Below are 21311 nucleotides of genomic sequence, written 5' to 3'. Positions count from 1 at the left end.
CACCGCTGACTAACAGTAGGATCAAGAACACGTCAGACCAGGGCGGGATTAAGCTAATGAAATAGTTCACGTGCACTTGTACTCAAAGTAATGTTCAAATTGGTTAGAAAGTTTCTAAAGTTTCTGAGCATGGAGAGCAGAGCAGCAAAAAGGTCGGGAAAATACTGTGAAATTGAAACGAATAAGGTAATGAAAATAATTTCCAACCAGGATGTTCATCCTTTGCTGTTAACTTCTCAGGTAATTTTGATAAGACTGCGACCACATCACAAGAATATTAATCCGCCAAGAGAAAATTCTTATCTAAAGCATAAGCATCCTGTTCATACTCCGTGATTCGGTCATGTAACATTCCGCAAATTTTATGGTGAAACTTTGAAAATAGATTATGTTTTTAAACACCCACCCACCATCCACACAGATGTCTTTTCATTTTAATTTCATTTTAATTCATTCTGTCAATTTACTGCTGGCATTTCAAACAGATTAAAGTCAGATCTGACAAAAAAGAGAGAGAATTTAGGGGGAAAAAGCCAGAATTCTCTGATTAATGTTAGAATCCTGAGATTAAAAGAAACATTTTTAGATTGAAGTCAGAAGAGGGCAGCAGAACCGTATTGGATGGCATACTTTCTTACCAGCACAGTCAATTAGCTACTCGTGAAAACCTGACAGTTAAATTTCGTTGGAAAGCATAATACTGACATAAGACTGACTGTGAAATCTTCTACTGGAAAAAAGTACTTTTTGAAATAAAGTTTGCCTTTGTATCCCGGAGCTATCCAACTTGTCAGAAGGGAAATGTTGTAAATCCACAGGTGTTAAAAGAGTTACATGCTTCGAATTATATGGTAAAATATATTTCACTTAAGTTTTGAAGTCAGTCCACATATTGCAAAACTACTGAAGAAAGGGTCTCTCCTAAATTTTAGCTGATATAAACAAAATATGAGAAGTGGTATCAAAACTTATATAGGGAGAAGCCACAACTTGCTTCCGTGTCCTATGGTGACGTCAGACGTAAGTGCGTTCTCCGATGGATGACGTTCTGGCAGCATGTGGAGTGGTGAATGCAATGTATGGAAGTTGCTTGCTGTCTGATGAAACATTCCCATGAAATTACGCTTCCAGAGTTTTTCGTATTTGAGTGACAATGTCTACCAAATTATTGTCTGTTAACAACACGGTTCTGAAATGTTTGAAAACTTTTCAGAGCGGTTATCTGCGAGGATTCGGGTAAGACACCTTTTAACTTTACTTCGATTCTAGTCAGAATTCTCAGTCTTGTTAGAATAATAATGCATGCATCTGCATCCGTTTTTGAGCGTATGTCGTCTTTTCCAGCACTGGGGCTGCCTCCCTTGGTTCGGTTAATTTGAAGGGTCGCAGCTGCCTGACTTTGAAAGATTTCAGTCCAGATGAAATCAAAAAGCTGTTGTGGGTGTCAGGGGATCTGAAACATCGAATCAAGCAAGAAAAAGAGGTAGCTAACGTTTGCTAACTTCTGCTGACTGCAGTTTGCATTTGTTTAACGCCCTTATTGTGTAAGTTAACCTCTTTCATTTAAGGAAGCAACTTTCCTTTCTATTTCAGTATCTTCCTCTTCTCCAAGGAAAGTCTATTGCAATGATATTTGAGAAGAGGAGCACCAGAACAAGAATGTCCACAGAAACAGGTGACTGTCACATACCAGCACTGGTTTATGTGTGTGCTGCACCACATGTGCAAGAATACAAGTACAAACATGCTACAGTTTAATATAGATGACTAAATAAATGTCAGATTCACACCTTGAATTACTTTAATAAGGTGGCTTTAACAGAAGTCTGATGTTTTGTATTGGTAGCTGAGCTGAAGCTTTTCAGTAGAGGGTTCTGCAGTGTAAAATTTGTTTGTCATTGTTAGTATCTGGACACAAAAGAACTGCTGAAAAAGGACTTTGAATGCATACCAGGGACAATACACTGCACCCATGAACCATGTCCTCCCCTGTTTTCAACAACCTTTCCCAAACCCAAAATACACCTTATGTTATGTGCATATTTCCTTAAAAGACCAAGACTGAAGTCTGCTTTATTTTACAATTCCAGGTTTTGCTCTTTTGGGTGGTCACCCCTGTTTCCTAACCTCTCAGGACATCCACCTCGGAGTGAATGAGAGTAGCACAGACACAGCTAGGTAAGTCTAATGATGGGTTTCCTCTGAGCGGTCTGGTTTGGTTCAATACAGTATGATAGGATTTGGCACAGTAAACCCTGATCTTGCTTACGGTTTCACCTACTATAACCATAACCATACTTGGCAGACAGGGATGTAAGGTGGCTGAAAGCTACCTTACTAGTGCATTAAAAAAAAATCATGAAAAGTTTTTTTTCCCCTTTATTTTTGAAGTTAAACTTTTATATATTATAGATTCATTTGTTTTGATATTGATGATTACAGTTTACAGCACACAAATAAAAAAATCCATTATCTTAAAAGATAAGAATATTACAAAACACTAACAAAAACATGGGTTTATATGCAGAACTGTTAACCATCTGGGGAAATCAATTTCATTTATGCATTAAGTACTTGGCCAGGGCTTCTTTTGCATGAATTATTGCATCTATGCAATGCCACATGGGGCCAAGCAGTCTGTGGCACTGCACTACTTGTATGAAATAAATATAGAATATAAGAAAGATTTACTTTTTTTTACATAAAATTACAGTAAAAAATTAACTTTTTCCATGATATTTACATTTTTTAGATGTGCTACTTTATCTCAATATGGCAGGTTTTGTGTTTATCCATTACTGTCACATAAAGATTTGAGTATTTGTAAAGGGAGCGTATGTGATATTAAACAAATTTTGCCATTTGATGTATTATACCAGAGTTAAACAAAGAACAGAAAGATGTCTCACACACTGCAGGGCTCCAAAAAACAATTGTTTATTGCCAGAGTTAGCCAATGTTAATTTTTGTCGACAGTCCCTTGGCAGGTCACAAGGACTACAGTGTATCTAGTTCATCCCTTTTTGCCTGATAGGTACGGATCAGTTATTTTTAGTACTTTCCCCAACTCAAGACAGTGAGAACACAAGTAATTGTGTACCGTACTGAACTGAACCAAACCAGACTGGACCACTTGGTGAAAATGCAGCTTTATAATACTTTGCTGCTTGTGTGATGTCTGTTAGTTGTTGCACTCCTGTTATATTGCACCTGTTTAACCACTGTAGCCTATATAAGTACAGGTTTTTTTCAGTGCAGTACTATCATACTTGGTTGTCCTCTGCTGCATCCTATTACTGAAGGGAAGAAGAGGTTTTGTGTTTTTGTATGAATCGAACTTCACATGATCACTGTAAAATCTCTCAAATCTAACCACAGGGTTCTCTCAGGGCTCTGTGATATTGTCTTGGCTCGAGTGTACAGCCACTCCACACTGGAGGAGCTGGATAAGGAGGCCTCAGTCCCCATCATTAACGGGTTGTCTGACCTCTATCACCCAATCCAGATCCTGGCAGACTACCTCACTCTACAGGTAATCTAGCAGCTCCTTTGTATCCTGCTGTTTTCATATAGTATCACTCTGACAGTTAGCCTTTTTTTTGTCTCCAAGGAGCATTATGGGTCCCTGAGTGGACTGACAGTGAGCTGGATTGGAGATGGAAACAACGTCCTCCACTCCTTCATGATGTCAGCAGCCAAACTTGGAATTCATCTGAAGATTGCTACTCCAAAAGTTTGCTTCTGTTTATGTTTCTTTGTTGATTTTAAAGCATCTTTAGTACATGCATCTTTTTTCCTGTAACTGGTGTATATCAGCTATAGATACATGTAGTCAACTATGATTATCTGAACAATGTTTCATCTAAAATCTAGTGGTTTGTGATGTACACAAATAATGATAAACTGCACCACAATTGTACCTTAATTTGCAGGGTTATGAACCAGAGAGAAGTGTTATTGAGGAGGCTCAAAGACTCTCCAAAGAGGTGATTCTTTTATTTGCATATATAGGAATATAAACTGACCACTTGTAAATATTCATTATTAGTTCATGACACTGAATTTTGTCTCAGCATGGGACCCAGCTTCTTTTGACCACTGACCCCATGGAGGCAGCCCATGGCAGCAATGTTTTAGTAACTGACACCTGGGTCAGCATGGGACAGGAGGATGAGAAGAAGAAGAGGCTCAATGACTTTAAAGGCTACCAGATTACAATGCAGGTAAATAGAAACAATGTTCTACTATTATTAAAAGCATATCTCAATTCATATACTTTAATTTTAAGCTGGGAAATTAATAGGGGTCAACCACAACATACTGGTGCTTAGCTTAAATACCAGTGTCTGTTCTCCAATGGTTTTAAAAGTTTAACCCATTTCCTGATCATAAGCTAATAAACTATTAGAATTAGAAAGTAAAGTATTAGCAAATGGTTTTATGATAGCCTAGTTCACCACCTAATAAAGACTCTTTCCTCCTTCTCAAAAAAACAAAAAGCCTTCTAAGAAGAGTGGGGGCCAACTCCATATTAAAGTACATGTACTGTATTGGTGAAATCATCATGCAGCTGAATACTTTTTCCATACAGTGTCTATTATGTCCATTTCCATGTGAATTGTTTCTTTAGTTTAATAGATAAAGATAAGCACATTAGATATAAATGCCCCTTATCCTTTTTTTAGATCACCCTCTTCCACCTGTGAAAGAACTCAGGTGCAAAAGATTCTTATTTTGACTGTACAAATTCTCCTCTCATGCATTATGGTGATGTCCTAAGCATGTCTTTTTCTTGTTCGATACAGACAGGAAGTGTGGCCAAACCCGACTGGACTTTCCTGCACTGTCTCCCACGGAAAATGGAGGAGGTGGATGATGAGGTATTCTACTCGCCTCGCTCCCTTGTCTTCCCCGAGGCAGAGAACAGAAAGTGGACGATTATGGTGAGTCACCTGATGAAAAACATTACAATAATAATTCTTATGCTTGTTTGGGTGTAATATGACCTTTCTGCAATAAGCATTACTTCACTTTTATTCTCTCTCTACTAATCATCACAATACTCTCTTCTTTCAGGGTCTAATGGTTTCTCTTCTGACTGACTACTCTCCAAGGATTCCAATGCTCAAATTTTAACTTTAGCCTTAAGTTGGACTTTATTTGGTGTCACAATGTATAACAGATGTTACATAGTTAAATGCCAGGTTTAAACCAATAACAACATAATAGGATATTCATTACACCATTAGTTATTGTGCTTTCATTGTTGAACTTCACTACTAAAACTTAGAGCATGGTTGGCGTTTTCACCTTGTTTGCAGTTCAAGAGGAAACTACAGAAAATATTCTGTAGAAGATGAAAGACCACTTCAGGCTGCTTTTCATTCGTTACAAGCCTAAGTTTTCTGTTTACTTTTAAAATTTACTCTGATAGGGAGCAAACATTGCTGTAGCATGAGACCTACAGCGGACAGACTGACTCTCACTGAATCTTTGTACATCTTCAAGTTGTTTTGACTGTAAACCCCTTCAATGGCAACAAGATTTGCTGAATTGCTGAAGCTTTACTACTTTTATTTTTTGCATGATAGTTGACTGTTAAGTTTTCACAGGTTTTTTGGGGCATATTTGACATTTTTGTGGAAATGTATATATTTTTGAGGTCAGAGGCATCATATCGCTTTTTTTTTTTGTCAAGTTTTAAATCAACCTTTATGGTAGTCAGTTTATGAACCAGCTTCTCAAACTTCTCTGTTTTTAGACATAAAACCATAGTTTAAAACAGTGCCTTATTTTCTAGAATAGCGTGGAACCTATTTTACCAGACATATCACTTTCATGTCATGTGTCATGTACTTAAAAATGTTAGGGACCATCTCTGACCGGTGTTTGGAAATACATTGCCTTCACATGCATGTTATTTTAAGTATAACAGGTGTTGAAAGTACCAGCTAAACAAACTTGATAGAGATTAAAAATCTGCACTAAAAATTAAACTGAGTCAAAGCAATGCAATTTGTAGTGACAAAATATATTTAACTTTCACAGTAAACACACCCATTACCTTTGCTAGTATCTGATAATGACATTGTATCATTAATGGTGAATAAATTTGCCAGTTTTTCCTCTAATACTGTATCTTTGTTTGCCATTGTTTGTCCTTTTTTTTTTATTAACATATTGTAAAATTTTAGCAGACTCTGTGAATATACTGAGCCCTATTTAAAGGTGCAGTATGTAATATTTAGTCTAGTAGCATTTAGCTGAACAAACTTGGTAAAATAAAGCAAAACATTTCTAAGACGGTCTATCTAAATAAGTGTTTAGTCATCTAAATTCAAAAATAGCTATTTTGAAAAAAACAACTCAGAATAAACCTTTACTTCATACGTAAGGAGGGTCCCCTCCATGGATGCCGCCATCTTGGAATTTTACATGTTTCCATGGTAACATAGAGGAAAAAAGGATAAATAAAGTTATTGTATTGTATTGCATTCACATTACAGATACACATTAAATTCAACTGATTGCCACCGTTTCCAGCAGAGAAATGCTATCTAGAACCCACTCTAGATGTTGATATTCAGTTTTACACACTGCACCTTTAAAAGTAATTGTAAGAACTACAACTGATTGATTGCTTTATATCAAATTGTAGCCCAACATTTCAAAAAATTCATACTTGGGAGGACAACTTCACAACTCCAATGAGCATTCTGTCCAGTTGTGTCAAAAATTATTATTCCAGAAATTACTACTATGCTGTAAAAAATCTAAATTTAATGCCCTAATATGTTCATGTAGGGTTTCATGAGGTTAAAGAAAGCTGCCTTAAATGTGTACAGAAATAACGCAGTGCATGTATAAAGTTTCTTTTTGCCACAGTGCATAGCTTGAACGCGCCATCTAGTGGACGTAGTGGGTACATCCTGGTTTTCTGATTGGACAGGAGAAGATAAACTGTATGTGCGGGAAGCTTTGATCTCCGTGGGTGGTCCAGCCGGTTGAATACACGCTGTAATTCATTCATAAACGCCGGCTGTCTGTTATTATAGGAACACAAAAGTGTATATTGAGCGAGTTTTTGTAAACATAAATACACAATCCTTGTGTAACAACACGCTGTAACTGAAACAGAATAACAGCTTAACTGTACTGCGGTTTTCAGCACATATCAAAAGACGTATGATGAGCAGCATAACAAACAATACGCGTTTTTCAGACAGCAGTGATGTCAGCTGCTTCAATGGCGATATGAAAACAAGGCAGTAACTCCGAATGTGCGACCACCCACACATCGAAGGAGTCTGCGAGGAGGAGAGGGATCTGAGGTGGGAGGAGGAGGACGCCATTGCAGCCGCAGCTGGCCGTTAGTGATTCTGCTGAGGAGGGACAAACGTTTCCCTGCTTCACTATTTTGTGGAGCTTTCAGAGTTTTTTTTTTTTCCTGGCCAAGCCAACAGTTACTGAGCTGAAGTGTGGAAACGGAGTCGAAGAATGGACGGTTTGCTTATAAGAAGAAGAAAATGTGGAGCCCAAGGGCTAAACCGAAGCAGGTAAAGAGTGATAGTTAGCTGTGTGTTTCGGGGGACAATGGGAGAAAGTTTCAGCTAACCAAGGCTAACTAACTGTAGTTGTTTTAGCTAGCGAGTACAAACAAGGGTTAATCACAACTCTGCGCTCTCCGCGGACCTTTAAAAAGTTTGTTTGCTAGTGTAAGGCTTAACACGGACATAAGCCTTTTTAAACATGTATCCCGTCATAGTTAACGTTATTAAAGTTGACCTTCAACGAGTAACTTTACGTTGACGTAAGAAAACTGATGAGAAGTATAACTCTGACGTACATTTTTGACCTGTGAAGCTAACGCCGTTGAGAGCAACTACGTTTAAACTTTGGCTTTAACCCTTTAATTCACTACACATTTTGATTTATATCCTTTAGTTTGATGTAAGGTTTGATTTAGCAAATAATTGCTCAGTAATACATGCATCCTGTGTTGTTTGTGCTGGGTGGTATAACGATAGAGCTTGAAATATATATTTACTTTTTCCTTACCAACGTAACCTGCCTGTTTTACTGCAAATATTGACAACGTATTACTCTATGAAGTTAAAGCTCACAATGAGGAGTTTAAGCTGGGCGTGAGACAGACTAAAATTCACACTCGGACCTCTTTTTGAGCTACTGAAGCAAACAAGGCCATCAGGGACCAGATCCGTGATCACTATATTCTTATTTTAGATGTCTGAAAATGCTGCCATAGGGCAGGGTTGAGGCAAATCGATAACTTACTGAGAACTGAGCTTTTGTTTGGAAGGCATTTCTAATTTCTACCACTTATTTGGGATAGGTAGGGTTTAATATGTTAAAACATCAGTCTTGTCTTCTTCTGTCATATTTCTTAAACACATTTTTTTAAGTATCCTGTAAAACGTACCCCCAAATATATTTAAATAATCCTCAAATCTCAGTAAAACTTGTGCTGTCTAAAAGTCACCCCATTGTTGCCAGATCATCTTGATAAAAATATAGAAATACATTCTCCAACATTCCAAGAAAATGACGGAAACATCCAAATGAATTCCCTGTGATTTCCATTAAAAAACCTAGAAATTACAGATGACAACCCTTACCCCCAATTCCCAAGAAATTACAAATACATGTGTTAAATTCTCATGAAAATGTTGAAAGCAAGCAATTTCCCAAAATCTTACAATGAAATGCTTCAAAATATACACATATATCCCAAAACAGCAAATTACTTAAGCATTTCTAGCAAATTATGAAACTTCAAAGGGCATCCCAGACAATTATCTAAAAAATTCTAGTAGCTGAAATTAATTTCATGTGGTAGGCAAGCCATAATGTAATATCCTTTTATGCACACGCAGAGTCTTAGGAAGTCAAAGTAAGCAAGATGTCTTTTTGACATAAAACAAAGTTTGGACAAGATAAACGGAGAGATAAAGAGGGTCAAAACAGGCACAAACTACAAAAAGTTCCTACAGAAGCTTTAAATTTATGCGATTGATCTTACTTTTAAAAATGCTGACGTTTAATAGGCCTAGCTGTCAAGTACCACTTAAAAAATGTTTATAGGGCTGTCAGATTCAACAGTTGACACTTAGATTACATCGCAATATGTCCTACTGCAGTTTTCATTTAGCAGAAGTTGCGATATTGGACCTGAAATGTGTGTCCAAATACCATTTTATTGAAATTTTCTGCAGCAGAGTTGTTCTGCTCCACACGTGATGCAAACATGGAAATGCCATGAAAATGATTATTCCCTTCAATTAAAAAATCATATCAAATTTGCAACACGAGTCAGAATAATCACAAACAGAAGTTTCAAATTCATTCACCAAGGAAAGGCTACTGTTTCCCTTTGAAATGTAGTTGAAAAAGTATTACATAGCACAAATAGAAGTACTGCTGTGCAGTATGACACAAAAACGTATGTTCTCTCACTGTAAAATCTGATTAAATGTTCTCGATTAAGAGGACTGAAGGTACACATGCTCAGACGGTGTGATCTTCTGTCTGGCCACAGTGTAAATATTTGATAGTTTTATTTTTTGCTCACAGACATGCTATCACGTGTTCTTTTTAACCGATTATTTTGACAGCTACTGGTTAATTGGTCTCTGTGCTGCATGGAAATCAAATTGAAGGCTCTGTGAAATGTATGATCCATCAAAGCTAAAGTGAGGTCTGAGTCCTAAAGTAAGTTCTGTTTTAAATATGCAGCTTATCATTGCATAATAAGTGGTATTAATCTGTTCTCAGATCCCTTATTGTCTGATTAATCATTTAATATTAAAGCAAACCCATCATATGTTTTCTTTCATTCTCTTAAACTTAAGGATTTTTGGATGTTTTATTGGATAAGGCATAACTCTGTCTTTGGTTTTTGTTCTTGATGTAAGAAACACAAGCCGCTGGAAGAAACTACTCTCCCCTCTTCAAATAGTCATTGGCATTCTTGTGAATACATTATTAGGTTAAAATTGTTTGCATTATTGCAATAAATCATCTCTGTCCCCTGACAGTCTCCAGACATTCCTCCAAGTGTCCCATGGCCCAGCCTCTCACCATGAACATCAGTAGAAACTGCAGCACGGTGGGGAATGGAGAGGGTCTGGCCGCCCTGGAGTCTGTCTCCATCGTGACCATCACACTCCTGGCCTGCCTGGGGAACTTCTTGATCGTGATAACCCTCTACCGCAGGCCTTACTTGCTCACGCCCAGCAACAAGTTTGTGTTCAGCCTGACCCTCTCAAACCTGCTGCTGTCCATGCTGGTGCTGCCGTTTGTGGCCGTGAGCTCGGCAAAGAGGGAGTGGGTGTTTGGGGTAGTGTGGTGCAACTTCACTGCCCTGCTCTACCTGCTCATCAGCTCTGCCAGCATGCTGACCCTGGGAGCCATCGCCATTGACAGGTCAGTGCTGGATATTGACAACAGAGTCTCTTAATAATTCTTCTAATTATCATAAGAAGACTTGTCTTTTTGCAGTATTTTTGTGTTTGTTATTATTTTCCTCCTGTATAGCTAATAGGTCAACAGCTTCAGTAAATAAGTGCAGTTTACACAGGTAGCATGCACATCACAGTGTGATGGTGCAATATTAACCATCTTTGAGCTCGGTTTTTGTTCTCCACCAAGTGAAAAATAAAAACCTGTGTTGCTTTATTATGCCCTATATCAAGCTACTGGCTTTATCAGTTGCTGTTATGTGCTTAGGAGTAACTTAACAAAGTTTCAACAAAGTTAAAGAGACGGAACAAACAGTTAATCCATGGGCCATAAAGACAAACAAATGAGATAAAAGACAGGCAGAGGAGAATTTCAGAGTTATGTGATCGCCTTCTGTCAGGACATCTCCTAAAAAAGTAAAAAGTAATTGTCTTTATAAAAGCAGTGACTGCTACTGCTTAAACCAAACCCAAAGCAGAACATCGATGCAGAGAAAGCGGTAGCTTTATTGTATAAACTGTTCACATACCTTTGAGCAAAGCACAACCACATCAGATTATCACAGGCAAGTGGTATTGGATCCTGCACTGCCGAGACAGATTTTTTGACTTCCTGAATTGATCATATTTGTTCCATTGTGATAAAATGGGTCATGAACTGGAAAATGCCTTTCCTAGAACTAAGTCAACGCTTCTACAAATTTTACCCTGGGTTTGCTGTCAGTTAAGAAACGTATCAAATTATATAATATGTGACTTTAAGTTATGTTTAGCTTTTTTATTTTGATGATTTTGATAGAAATATCTATTGGCCACACCAGCATTTAACAACAGTTGGATGATAATAAATGAAAGGTTGGTTAGCAATAGCAAAATGTCAGCAGTGTGCAAATATGATTTGTCAGACCTTCTCCCAGTAAATCAACAGTCTAATAACCATTATGTAGAGCTTAAGTTTGGAGGGGTTGCACCAGTGCTGTTGTACAGGGTGAGAAATATAAACCCAAATAATGAAATCAAATTTTATACAGATATCAACAAGGTTATTTACAGGAATTAGTATTTGAAGGGTAACAGTGGAATAATTCAAATTTTATGAGAAGCAGTGTTAATTTTATCAGCTGTTTTATATTTTAGTCTGAATGCTTTTTAGTTTTAGTCACATTTTAGTAATTTATATCCTTTTTAGTTTTAGTCTAGTTTTAGTTGACCAAAACTCTAACATTTTAGTCTAGTTTTAGTCCATAAAAAGTCCTCACATTTTAGTCTTTACTTTTAGTCCAAGCATTTATTATCTGGTACCAAACTAAGGTAGTGTGTTCTATGCACTCTGCCAAACATGGGATCCCTGCTTTCTACAGCTGAGAGGCAGAATAGATACAGCTGCATTGTTTTTCTCCACTGTGGAGAATTATCATGGATTATGAATGTCCGACGAAAACTATGTTACATTTTAGTCTAGTTTTAGTCATCTCAATGAAAACTCAACTTAGTTTTTGGCAGTTTTAGTCATCACATGTCTATTTTTGTTAGTCTTAGTCTATTTTTTTTTAATCGTGGAAAAAAAAAGGCTGTCAACAAATAATTTAGTTTTAGTCATAGTTTCAGTCAACAAAATTAACACTAACGAGGAGATGGATTTTATTCATGCAGAATTTATTGCATCACAATATTATTGGCATGATACAGATCTCGGCAGATTTGAACATTTCTGCCAATGTTTTACAGCTGTTATATTGGCAGTAACTATTAGCATATTGGCTGTAAATCTCAGCTATACGTATAAATAACTTTGTTTTAGGCAGGACCAACAAACGTATGACAGCTGAGGCCGCTTTCTTTGTTCATCCTCATTCTTTACTGTGTTGACTGAAGTTTGTTTCTTTGGTCATCGGTAGACTTAAGAGTATATTTTCAGGACTGAAGCACTAGGTCTGCTCAACATATTCAGTCGTGCATACGTTTTGGCACGTAAGGCGCTACATATGTCCAGAGACAGTCAGTGGTTTTTCGGGCCCTTTGGACATCCACAGAATGACAAGGGGCTTGTGGCAACCCTACTACCTGCCTAGACAGTACCCTAGGCCATGCTTTATCACCACATCCACCTTTTACCCTGCCCTAAAAGTGTGGACTATATTATTTTTTCAACAGATTATTTCTCCGTGCCCCTGGTGACAAAGACATCCAGAGCACTACTGGGTTTGTGTTAATCCTTCTCCCCACCCCATGGTGCCCTCAGGCAGCTTTCTTGCCACATCTTCACCCTGCCACAGTTTTTTGGCCCAAACATGCCTAAAAGTTCTGCACAGTACTGTATTTATCGGACTCAATTAAATAAAATGAATTTTGGGATACCAGCATATCAGATATTGGCAAAAAATCCAATATTCTGCATCCCTATCAGAGTGACCTGGGTTTGCATTCAGTTAATATCTTTCCAGTGGTTATTAGTGATTTTTGTATAAGACTAGTGGAAACCTGAATACAGACATCACAGTTCAGATGATGGAGAAGCCAAAAGATATGCTAGGCACATTTTGCTTCCTTCTATGCAGTGATAGTATTTCGTATGGAGTTAAAATAGTTAACTTTTATTGTGGAAAAATTCAAACAAAACCCATAAATTACCATCAATAGAAGGATAATTTATTTCATAATCTTTACCATTTTGTTTAACTACATCATGTTAATTTCCCTAAAATAAGCACAATTGTTCTCATGCTTAGTAACAACATATACTGTGATATTGCCATGCCATTCCTTGTTCTAAAGCAAACCTTCAGGCTCACAAGCTTGTAGAATTGTGTTCTAGGTGTGTTTCTCTTTAAGATCAGCATGCAGCCTTGTAAATACGTTTGGTTCACCAATCCAGCTTGGAGATTTTCCCAGCTCAAGTGACAAGCATTAGACAAGCTTGCACAAAGTCACTTTAAATGTTTACTCACATAAATGCACCATTCATGTGCTGCAGGGCTCAAAATATTTCCCATCGATTCCTATTTTTAGAAATCAGCCTTCACAGATATAACTAATCCAGCGTACTTCGCCTCTTAGTCAGAGAATGCTTTTTATTCGTTTGACTTTGTGTTTACGGTCTTTGAATCCGTGCTCTGTCAGTTTTAGACTCAGTTTGCTCCTTTTTTTGCATCAAGATACGTTAGAAAGGTTATGCTTTTGACATAAAAGAAATTGAAAACGATATTCCTCTTTGTAATGTGTAGAATAAAATACACCTCACAGTACTCCATTCACATTGCTGTTTTCTGAAAGTCAGCTCACTAACCAAATCTGTGTTGAAAACATTGTTAATTGCAGTTTAAAGTTAATTAGATGCACTCTAGGTTGATTAGATAAGTCAGTGAATGCCACTCTGGTTTAAATGTTTTTTCTTTGTCGATGATTACAAAGGACTGTAAATGTTAGTGGCTAAGATCTACTGTAAACGAGCTCTGCAGCATACAGTCCTTTCAGTTCTCTCTGCTCTTCTAATTACCCTCAGCACCTTCTGGGACTTCTGATTACAGTGCATGTTGTTGTTCTCCAGCCAAGGCTCTCTTTTTCTGCTCTGTTAGCAGTTTTTCAGAAAACACTCTGCAGCATTGTTTTGGGGGGGGATAAAGTGCAGCCTTTAGCTTCAGTATCACTCATTCAAATCTGAGCTGTTTCTGTGTAACTTGGACCTGAAGTCTCTCTGGGGATCTTCTTCGAGTTTCCTTTCTGCAGAGTTCCTCACAGCAGTCCTCTTTTGACCCAACAGGTACTATGCAGTGCTGTACCCGATGATCTACCCCATGAAGATCACAGGAAACCGGGCAGTTGTCGTCATTGCATATGTGTGGTTACACTCCCTGGTTGGCTGTCTGCCTCCTCTGTTCGGCTGGTCCTCCTTCGAGTTTGACTGCTTCAAGTGGACCTGTGTGGCATCTTGGCACAGAGAGCCCAGCTACACAGCCTTCTGGGTCACCTGGTGCACCCTCCCCCCGTTCTTCATCATGCTGGCCTGTTACGGGGTCATTTTCCGAGTGGCTCGCATGAAGGCCAGGAAAGTGCACTGCGGGACAGTCGTTGCCCAGGAAGATTCTAATGGAGCTCCGCGTAACGGACGCAAAAACTCAAGCACCTCAACTTCCTCAAATGGAAGTAGACGGAGCCTTGTGTATGCAGGAAGTCAGTGTAAGGCCTTCGTCACCATTTTAGTGGTGATTGGCACCTTCCTCATCACCTGGGGGCCGTATGTTGGGGTGGTGTGCACTGAGGCTCTGTGGGGACAAGGAAGTGTAACTCAGGGACTGGAGACTCTTGTAGCGTGGCTGTCTTTCTGCAGTGCAGTGTGCCATCCGCTCATCTACGGCCTGTGGAATAAAACTGTTAGGAAGGAGCTGCTGGGGATGTGTTTTGGAGATCGCTACTACAGAGAATCATTCGCTACACGCCAAAGGACGTCCCGGCTTTTCAGCATCTCCAATAGAATAACAGGTAGGAGAGCAGCACAAATAATTTCAAAGCAGTGTTTACATTGTTCCTTTAATCAATTTCTGATGTCTATTTTAAAAAATCTAACCATAGTGAAATTAATCTGCCCTCTTTCTAATATATGTAATCAAACTCTGGTCTCTGTTTACACTTAACCTGAGCACAGTTTAACACTGAACATAGATTGCATACAAGAAAGTGGGTCCAATATGAAAATACAGTCTATAGTTTTTTCTGTAAACATAGCCCGCCTAGATTTGTGTTACTATGTTATTATGATTCTGATATTCATATGCTGTTGTATGAGGAGAGCTTACCTGCATGTTTTTCAGATTTGGGTATGTCCCCACACCTGACGGCCATGCTGGCAGGTGGAGGTCACCTTCTGGCTCCAGGGAGCAGCACTGGAGATACTGGCTTCAGTTTCACTCAGGACTCATGTAAGTGTTACACACAGGAAAAAATGGGAAAGGCTTCCCTAGGTTGCTCCAAATCTATACTGAATATATTTATTAAGGTCATCAAAATTAACAACACCTAATCTTTCAAAGTTGTGAAAGAAGAAAAAAAAAAACAGATTTACAGAATTTATTTTTCACCCAAAGCTGCTATCAGCAGGTAGTGAGAGAGGCAGTGTTCAAAGTGGGTGATCAACATTGAGATTAAGAGAGGCTAAGAGCTGCTAGTTACACACGCTACTGTGATTTAAAGAAATAAAACACATTTTTTCAAAGCAATTACAAACAAATCAGCACCTCCTCATAGATGTGCAGGAAACAGCAGTTGTTTGTGTTTTTTCATTATTGATGCTGAGGTTTTACTTCTACCTGCCCACTATACTCTGTCACAGATTATCTCAGTAGCTGTTTTATTGAGTTTTATAGAGGAACATGATAATGCTAGTGTCTATTTCAGGCTGACAGAGAGCAAAGGAAAGAGAGCCTTTCTAATGTGTCACCTGGAAGTAAAAAAAAGAAAAAAAAAAAAAGAATTAATCAGTTTTGGGTGCCCAATAGGTAATTTTTTGTTGCCACTGTATTGAAACGGGTATCAGACTATTATCTGGTATTGTGATAAGTTATGATGCACAGATGCATCAATTTGGCCCTTTTGGCTTATAATGTGCACCTGAATAAATGTCCGTAGCCGATGTTTATCTGTTGTGTTATATCAATTTGATTCTGGCATTTAGCACACCCAAGGGCCTGTGTCCATAGGCGGCTTTTTTTTTTTTTTTTTCTTTGCACTGGCAGCATGCATAAGCTCATTTTCAGAGCGCTTCTCACCAGTGGTCCTTATTGCTGCCTCACAAAAAAGGAGTCCTGCTTTCCTCTATAAAATCTATAATGTTTTAAAATAGCTCCATGTGCTTCGTATTTCCTTATTTTAAGAAAACATCACAGAAGACAACAAAAGGAATCCTGTCCTGACACAGGCAACAGGAGCAGACCTGAAAACTACCATTGAAAAAGACGAGTCATCTGTTTCTCTTCTGCTGCTGTCAGAAGTCCCCCCCTTCTTGATTTTTCTTGTTAAGTGAGAGAGAAGTGACATTGACAAGTGCAGCGTACCAAAAGCTGAATGGTTTTCAACTGGAAGTTCTTTTAAGTGTGGCGACAAAAACAGCTGATTCTGTTGCTGTTTTTTTCTGCCCAGGGTGCTGAGCACCCAGAATGCTGGACTACACTGGTTTTCAATTGAAAATAGCTGCTAAAAACCCTAGCTATGGACAAGGCCTCAATAGCTGATTTAAAGGAAATAATTAATCACTAGAGAAAAGATGGGACTCATTAGACAAACTCAGCATCATCCATTGCCTAAATGTTTTGAAACATCAACATTGACCCTTATTTTAAAGTCAGCCTTCTTGGTATACTGTTTTTACAAAGAGACAGGTTTAGTTTGTTAAAGGACATGGGTTTCAGGGGGGCTGGATAGTTTTACTGTTATATGTGTGCCACAGGTACAAATGCTTTACTCCTCCAAAGCCTGGTGCCGGTATCGTATTGATTTTTGGTCTGATCCCCCTTCTGACAAATTTTAAAGGGAGCAGCTGTAATATCTGGAATCCGTTCAAATGTTTTTCCCCTTTTTTTTCTGATCAACTTGAGGACTGCTATTTACATGATATATTACAGTGGTTGTTATGTCGGTGTGCATCTTACGTTCTTAGCCCAATCGTTGATCTAGTTTTGAACATAAATCATCGATTAAGTGATTCATGGCACATGTAGTCACGAGGTGTATAAGCTTGACAGATGGTCTTTACTGACTCTGTTGCTCCATACTCCCACCACTTTGTTACAGTCATCCTCACATTCCTGAATCACAGCTCATGTTTTCAGTTCACGATGACACAAGACGGGCAAGTAAAGTCGTGTGTTGTAACATGCACATGGTATTTTTTATGAAGATGGTCCCAACTTTTACATCTTAAGTTTTATGTAAATTTACGCTCTACAAACCCATTTTTCTTCCCATTTGTAATTTTGCTCATTCAGGCACAGACGTGATGCTGCTGGATAACTTCTCCACGGACAGCTGCTCACACCCGCAGCTCAGTGGGAATCTATCTGTGAAGAGGAGGAGCTCAGTCACCTTTGAAGACCAGGTGGAGCACTCCAAAGGTATCTGTTGTTCCCCTACTTTACTTAAGATTAGAGGGCAGGGTGTTCATTTCTTAATCATGAGGGTTAAGAGACTATAAAATGTGTCCAGCATACCTTAAAATGATCATATACCTGCCTTTCCTCCTCAGCTGAAAACACCAACTCATCCTCGGTTCAAGTCCACGCAGAGGTACACAAATCTCTCGACACATTTGCCTCTTGTCTGGCGAAGGCTATTGAGAGTGATGCTAAGCTTGACATGTTTGGAGAGGGTCTTTCTTTGCCGGGGGGATTATTTACAACACGAGCAGCACCAAGACCCAGGTACCTGGATGGTCAGAGACTGAGGCTGGAGAGTATTGATGAAGGTATTGTTAAAGATGACAGAGATGAAGAAGAGCAGGATGATGATGAGGAGAAACCAGCCTGAATACAGGCACACTGAACTGTACCCGTTTTTAATACTGAACTGTGGGTGTTTACACCCTAAACATGAATACATGTGATTAATCAGAGAGCTGCCTTTGCTGCTTTTTGGTGCAGTTAATGAAGCCAGATTTCTCCTCAAATGTGTACTCCATACTTGAAATTATGCAGAGTAAAGAAGCGGCACATTTTTCATTCCACTATGTTGGACCAAGTGCACACCGTCAGTGTCTTTACAAGTTTTTGTATGGATGCATGTAATCAATAGGAAGCCTTAACTACTGTATCCTATATGATTTGATTATTTGTTTTGTACCATATATTATTATATTTCCTGTATTTGCATTAATATGTGCCTCATCAGGACTGGGCAGTATGAAAGAAATGCAGTCATGCTAGTAGGCGGCTCAGACTTGATCTCTTTGCAAGCCTTGCAGTAGACTGATATTCTGAGGAAAGGCCTAGTACATGCACCTATGTAGGAATTCATTTTATAGGATATTAACAAGGAAGTCAAATGAGGAAAACCTTTAAATAATGACAGTACAGGCAGGTGACACCTGCAAACGTAGTAACTGCCCTCAAACATAATACATATCTGGAGTTTTTAACCATTGACTGTGGAAAAAAATGGACAAAGCCTGTGTGGTGTCAGCCATTAGATTACAACAGGCAGACTCAAACAGCTTTTGAAGCCAATCCGTGGCGGCCTCCATACTGATATCGTCTCAACCAAACTTTCGATCAACCTAATGGCAGACAAGAGCCTGCCCACTGAGCTCGACTTCCTGTCAGCTAGCTAGCTCTAAAGCCGACCCTCTGGAGGAGGCATCTGCCTGTCAAGCTATCTGTCAATCAAATGAGACACACTGATCAGCCAGCCTCAAGTGGACACTCGCTGTATTGCAATTTTTTGCATTTCCACATTGGCTTCATTTTTCTGAACTGGAGGTTGTCGTTTGTTTTTAACATAATAATCCTACAAATGCAATAAATTTCTTGCAATTGTAATAGCAGTTGACGCAAACGATGACATTTGCAGGAATCTATCACATTAGTGGGAAGACAAAAATTGTACCGATTTCCCACAAATGTAATATGAACATGAAACACAATGTGTAAGGTCAGCACTGTTTGTTGTAACCTTTTTACAAATGCCAGTGGACTCAAGTCACTTCAAAAAACGGAGTCATGCCAGTTTTGTTCGCCACAAACCTGGAAGTAGTTTATTTGGTCTCAAAATACTGGTAGAGCCATGCATTTCAGCAGAGTGGATTAAAATGGGTCAAAAGGCACAATGAGGAAATTATAAATAACATACACAAACACTATCCTCTCAAAATTTGTTTGTAAGAGAAGATTTTAGTCCCAGGAAGGTCAAACCCTGTGTGTTTAAGATGCAGTCACTCTTTAAAAGGAGTGCTGGCACAGTCTTGTCCTGTGGATCAGATGAACCCCCTCTGAGGGCTTAAGTCAAAAAGAACCCCTTGGATTTTGCAGAATTTTCAAAAACTTATGTAAATTCTTTCCTGTTCTCAAAAATGATGTCTAAGACTCTGGAAAAAAAGTTCCTCTTTCATGGCAAACAAAAAAATCTCCATTATTACATTTGTGTGCCTTAAGCTTACTTGAAACCACCAGCAGCTGTAAAAAGGCTTCAACGAACTATGACCACAAACATTTTGGTTTCCTGGTCATTTTACATTTGTGTGAAAGAATTAAAGTTTGTACTTCCTCATAGTTATGTTTGCAGTTGGCAGCTTCTATTACATTTGTGTGATTATTACATTAAAAGCTGCAGACAGGTATTATGTTAGTGTGCAGTTATTGCATTTGCAGGTGTTACAAGCCGTCTTACGACCTGAAGTTAAAAGCTGATATTTGTACTCTTGCTGTGGTACTTGCAGACTTACATGTGTTTCATATTGTGTTGGTACACATTGTTTTCTTCTCTTACGATCTGATACAGTAATTGCACTTGAACATTTACTTGTTCTCATAGAAACCACTCACTGTATGCCAGAACTGTCAGGTCAGTGTTCGTTTATACTGTCAAAGGTAGCAAACGTTTAGTTACAATCGAATTGGTTAATGTGTAAATGAAGGTCAGTGTAGCTGTTATCAGTGTTTAAAAATTATTGTATTTTTTAGATGCATTACCAAGGGTCCACATTTCATGAAGCGCTGTCACAAATTAATTACCATGTGTACGCATATTAGATTGAAAGTTATTTCAACAAAGAAATGGCAGTGTCAAGTTTGATCTGTTTGTGTTCACTGTCTTAGTAAATAATTATTCTGCTCCATGTGGTTTATACACTCAACCACTCCTTAATAATATAAAGTGAACTCTTAGTGATAAGTAGAGCTCAGACGTGGAGCCCCAGTCTTACCTCTTATATTTTAGAAAGGTACTACTTTTGTGAGAAAAGCGTTGAACACCTGAGAAGTGATGTAGCCACCTGATTGCCTCTTAAAGTATTAATGCAAACATTTCAGTAAGGTTTTGTATCAAGAATATTCTATTAAAACTTTTTATGTAAAAGTTTCTGAGGCTTATTTTCTGGTTTATCTTTTTACTTTTGGTTGTTGCTGATGAACCCTTTTAATCTCCATCAGGGACCAGAGATGTTATAATAAGTGAATGTTAAACTTCAATATGAAACTACTGAAAAATGTTAATACTGGTACCTTTTTTACACAAGTGCAACAACCATAGAAGTCCTAGGCACCCTATACTTGGTCACTTGTTTATATTTCTAAGGCAAACTCAAACATTACCAGTGTTTTTTTGTGCAATTCAAACAGTATGCAGGGCTTTCTAGTAACTGCTAATACATATTATTCATTTTGCACTTTCTGATATTTCTATCCGTTCGTCATTTATCCCAGTTGGGGTTGCAGGAGGCTGGAGCCAGTCCCTATCGTCATTGGCCCAGCACCAGGGTACATCCTGGACTAGTCACCAATCAATCACACAATTATGTTTGCTCACACTTGATACATCTACGGACACTTAAGAGCTACCAATTAGCCCAGTGGTTCCTAAAGTGGTTGCACAAACAACCCCTGCAAACCATCTTCATCAAAGCTGGAGAGAAGCCCAGTATTTTATGTCAAAGAGCACCAACATCAGCCCAAGACTGGCAGCTACTGGTTAACCTGGGGAGACGGCTCCGGTTCCCAGAAACCATATGTGATATATGTTCACTTATTTTTACATGTAGATGTGTATAGTGAGAAGCAGTGCCTGAAATGTTTTCGTGTGCCAAGGGGGGACCCGGCAGAAAAAGTTTGGGAACCACTGAATTAACCTTACTAG

General features: G+C 38.6%; 2 protein-coding genes across 2 annotated transcripts; both read left to right on the top strand.

The window, feature by feature from the left end:
* Positions 1 to 1051: 1051 nt before the first annotated feature.
* otc (ornithine transcarbamylase) lies at positions 1052 to 6111 on the top strand. The gene is made up of 10 exons (XM_041807261.1): positions 1052 to 1236; positions 1345 to 1483; positions 1594 to 1675; positions 2091 to 2178; positions 3379 to 3532; positions 3611 to 3733; positions 3933 to 3986; positions 4074 to 4223; positions 4806 to 4943; positions 5077 to 6111. The coding sequence occupies exons 1-10, from the start codon at positions 1154 to 1156 to the stop codon at positions 5134 to 5136; spliced, it is 1071 nt and encodes a 356-aa protein (XP_041663195.1). The 5' UTR covers positions 1052 to 1153; the 3' UTR covers positions 5137 to 6111.
* Positions 6112 to 7349: 1238 nt separating this feature from the next.
* gpr161a (G protein-coupled receptor 161a) lies at positions 7350 to 21281 on the top strand. The gene is made up of 6 exons (XM_041806659.1): positions 7350 to 7556; positions 10056 to 10443; positions 14239 to 14957; positions 15287 to 15394; positions 17456 to 17581; positions 17713 to 21281. The coding sequence occupies exons 2-6, from the start codon at positions 10082 to 10084 to the stop codon at positions 17991 to 17993; spliced, it is 1596 nt and encodes a 531-aa protein (XP_041662593.1). The 5' UTR covers positions 7350 to 7556; positions 10056 to 10081; the 3' UTR covers positions 17994 to 21281.
* The last annotated feature ends 30 nt before the right edge of the window (positions 21282 to 21311 follow it).

This window comes from Cheilinus undulatus, linkage group 15 (genome assembly GCF_018320785.1).
Source record: "Cheilinus undulatus linkage group 15, ASM1832078v1, whole genome shotgun sequence".
Lineage (NCBI taxonomy): Eukaryota > Metazoa > Chordata > Actinopteri > Labriformes > Labridae > Cheilinus > Cheilinus undulatus.
Note: the sequence above shows the minus strand (reverse complement) of the source record. Positions and strands in the feature narration are given on the sequence as shown.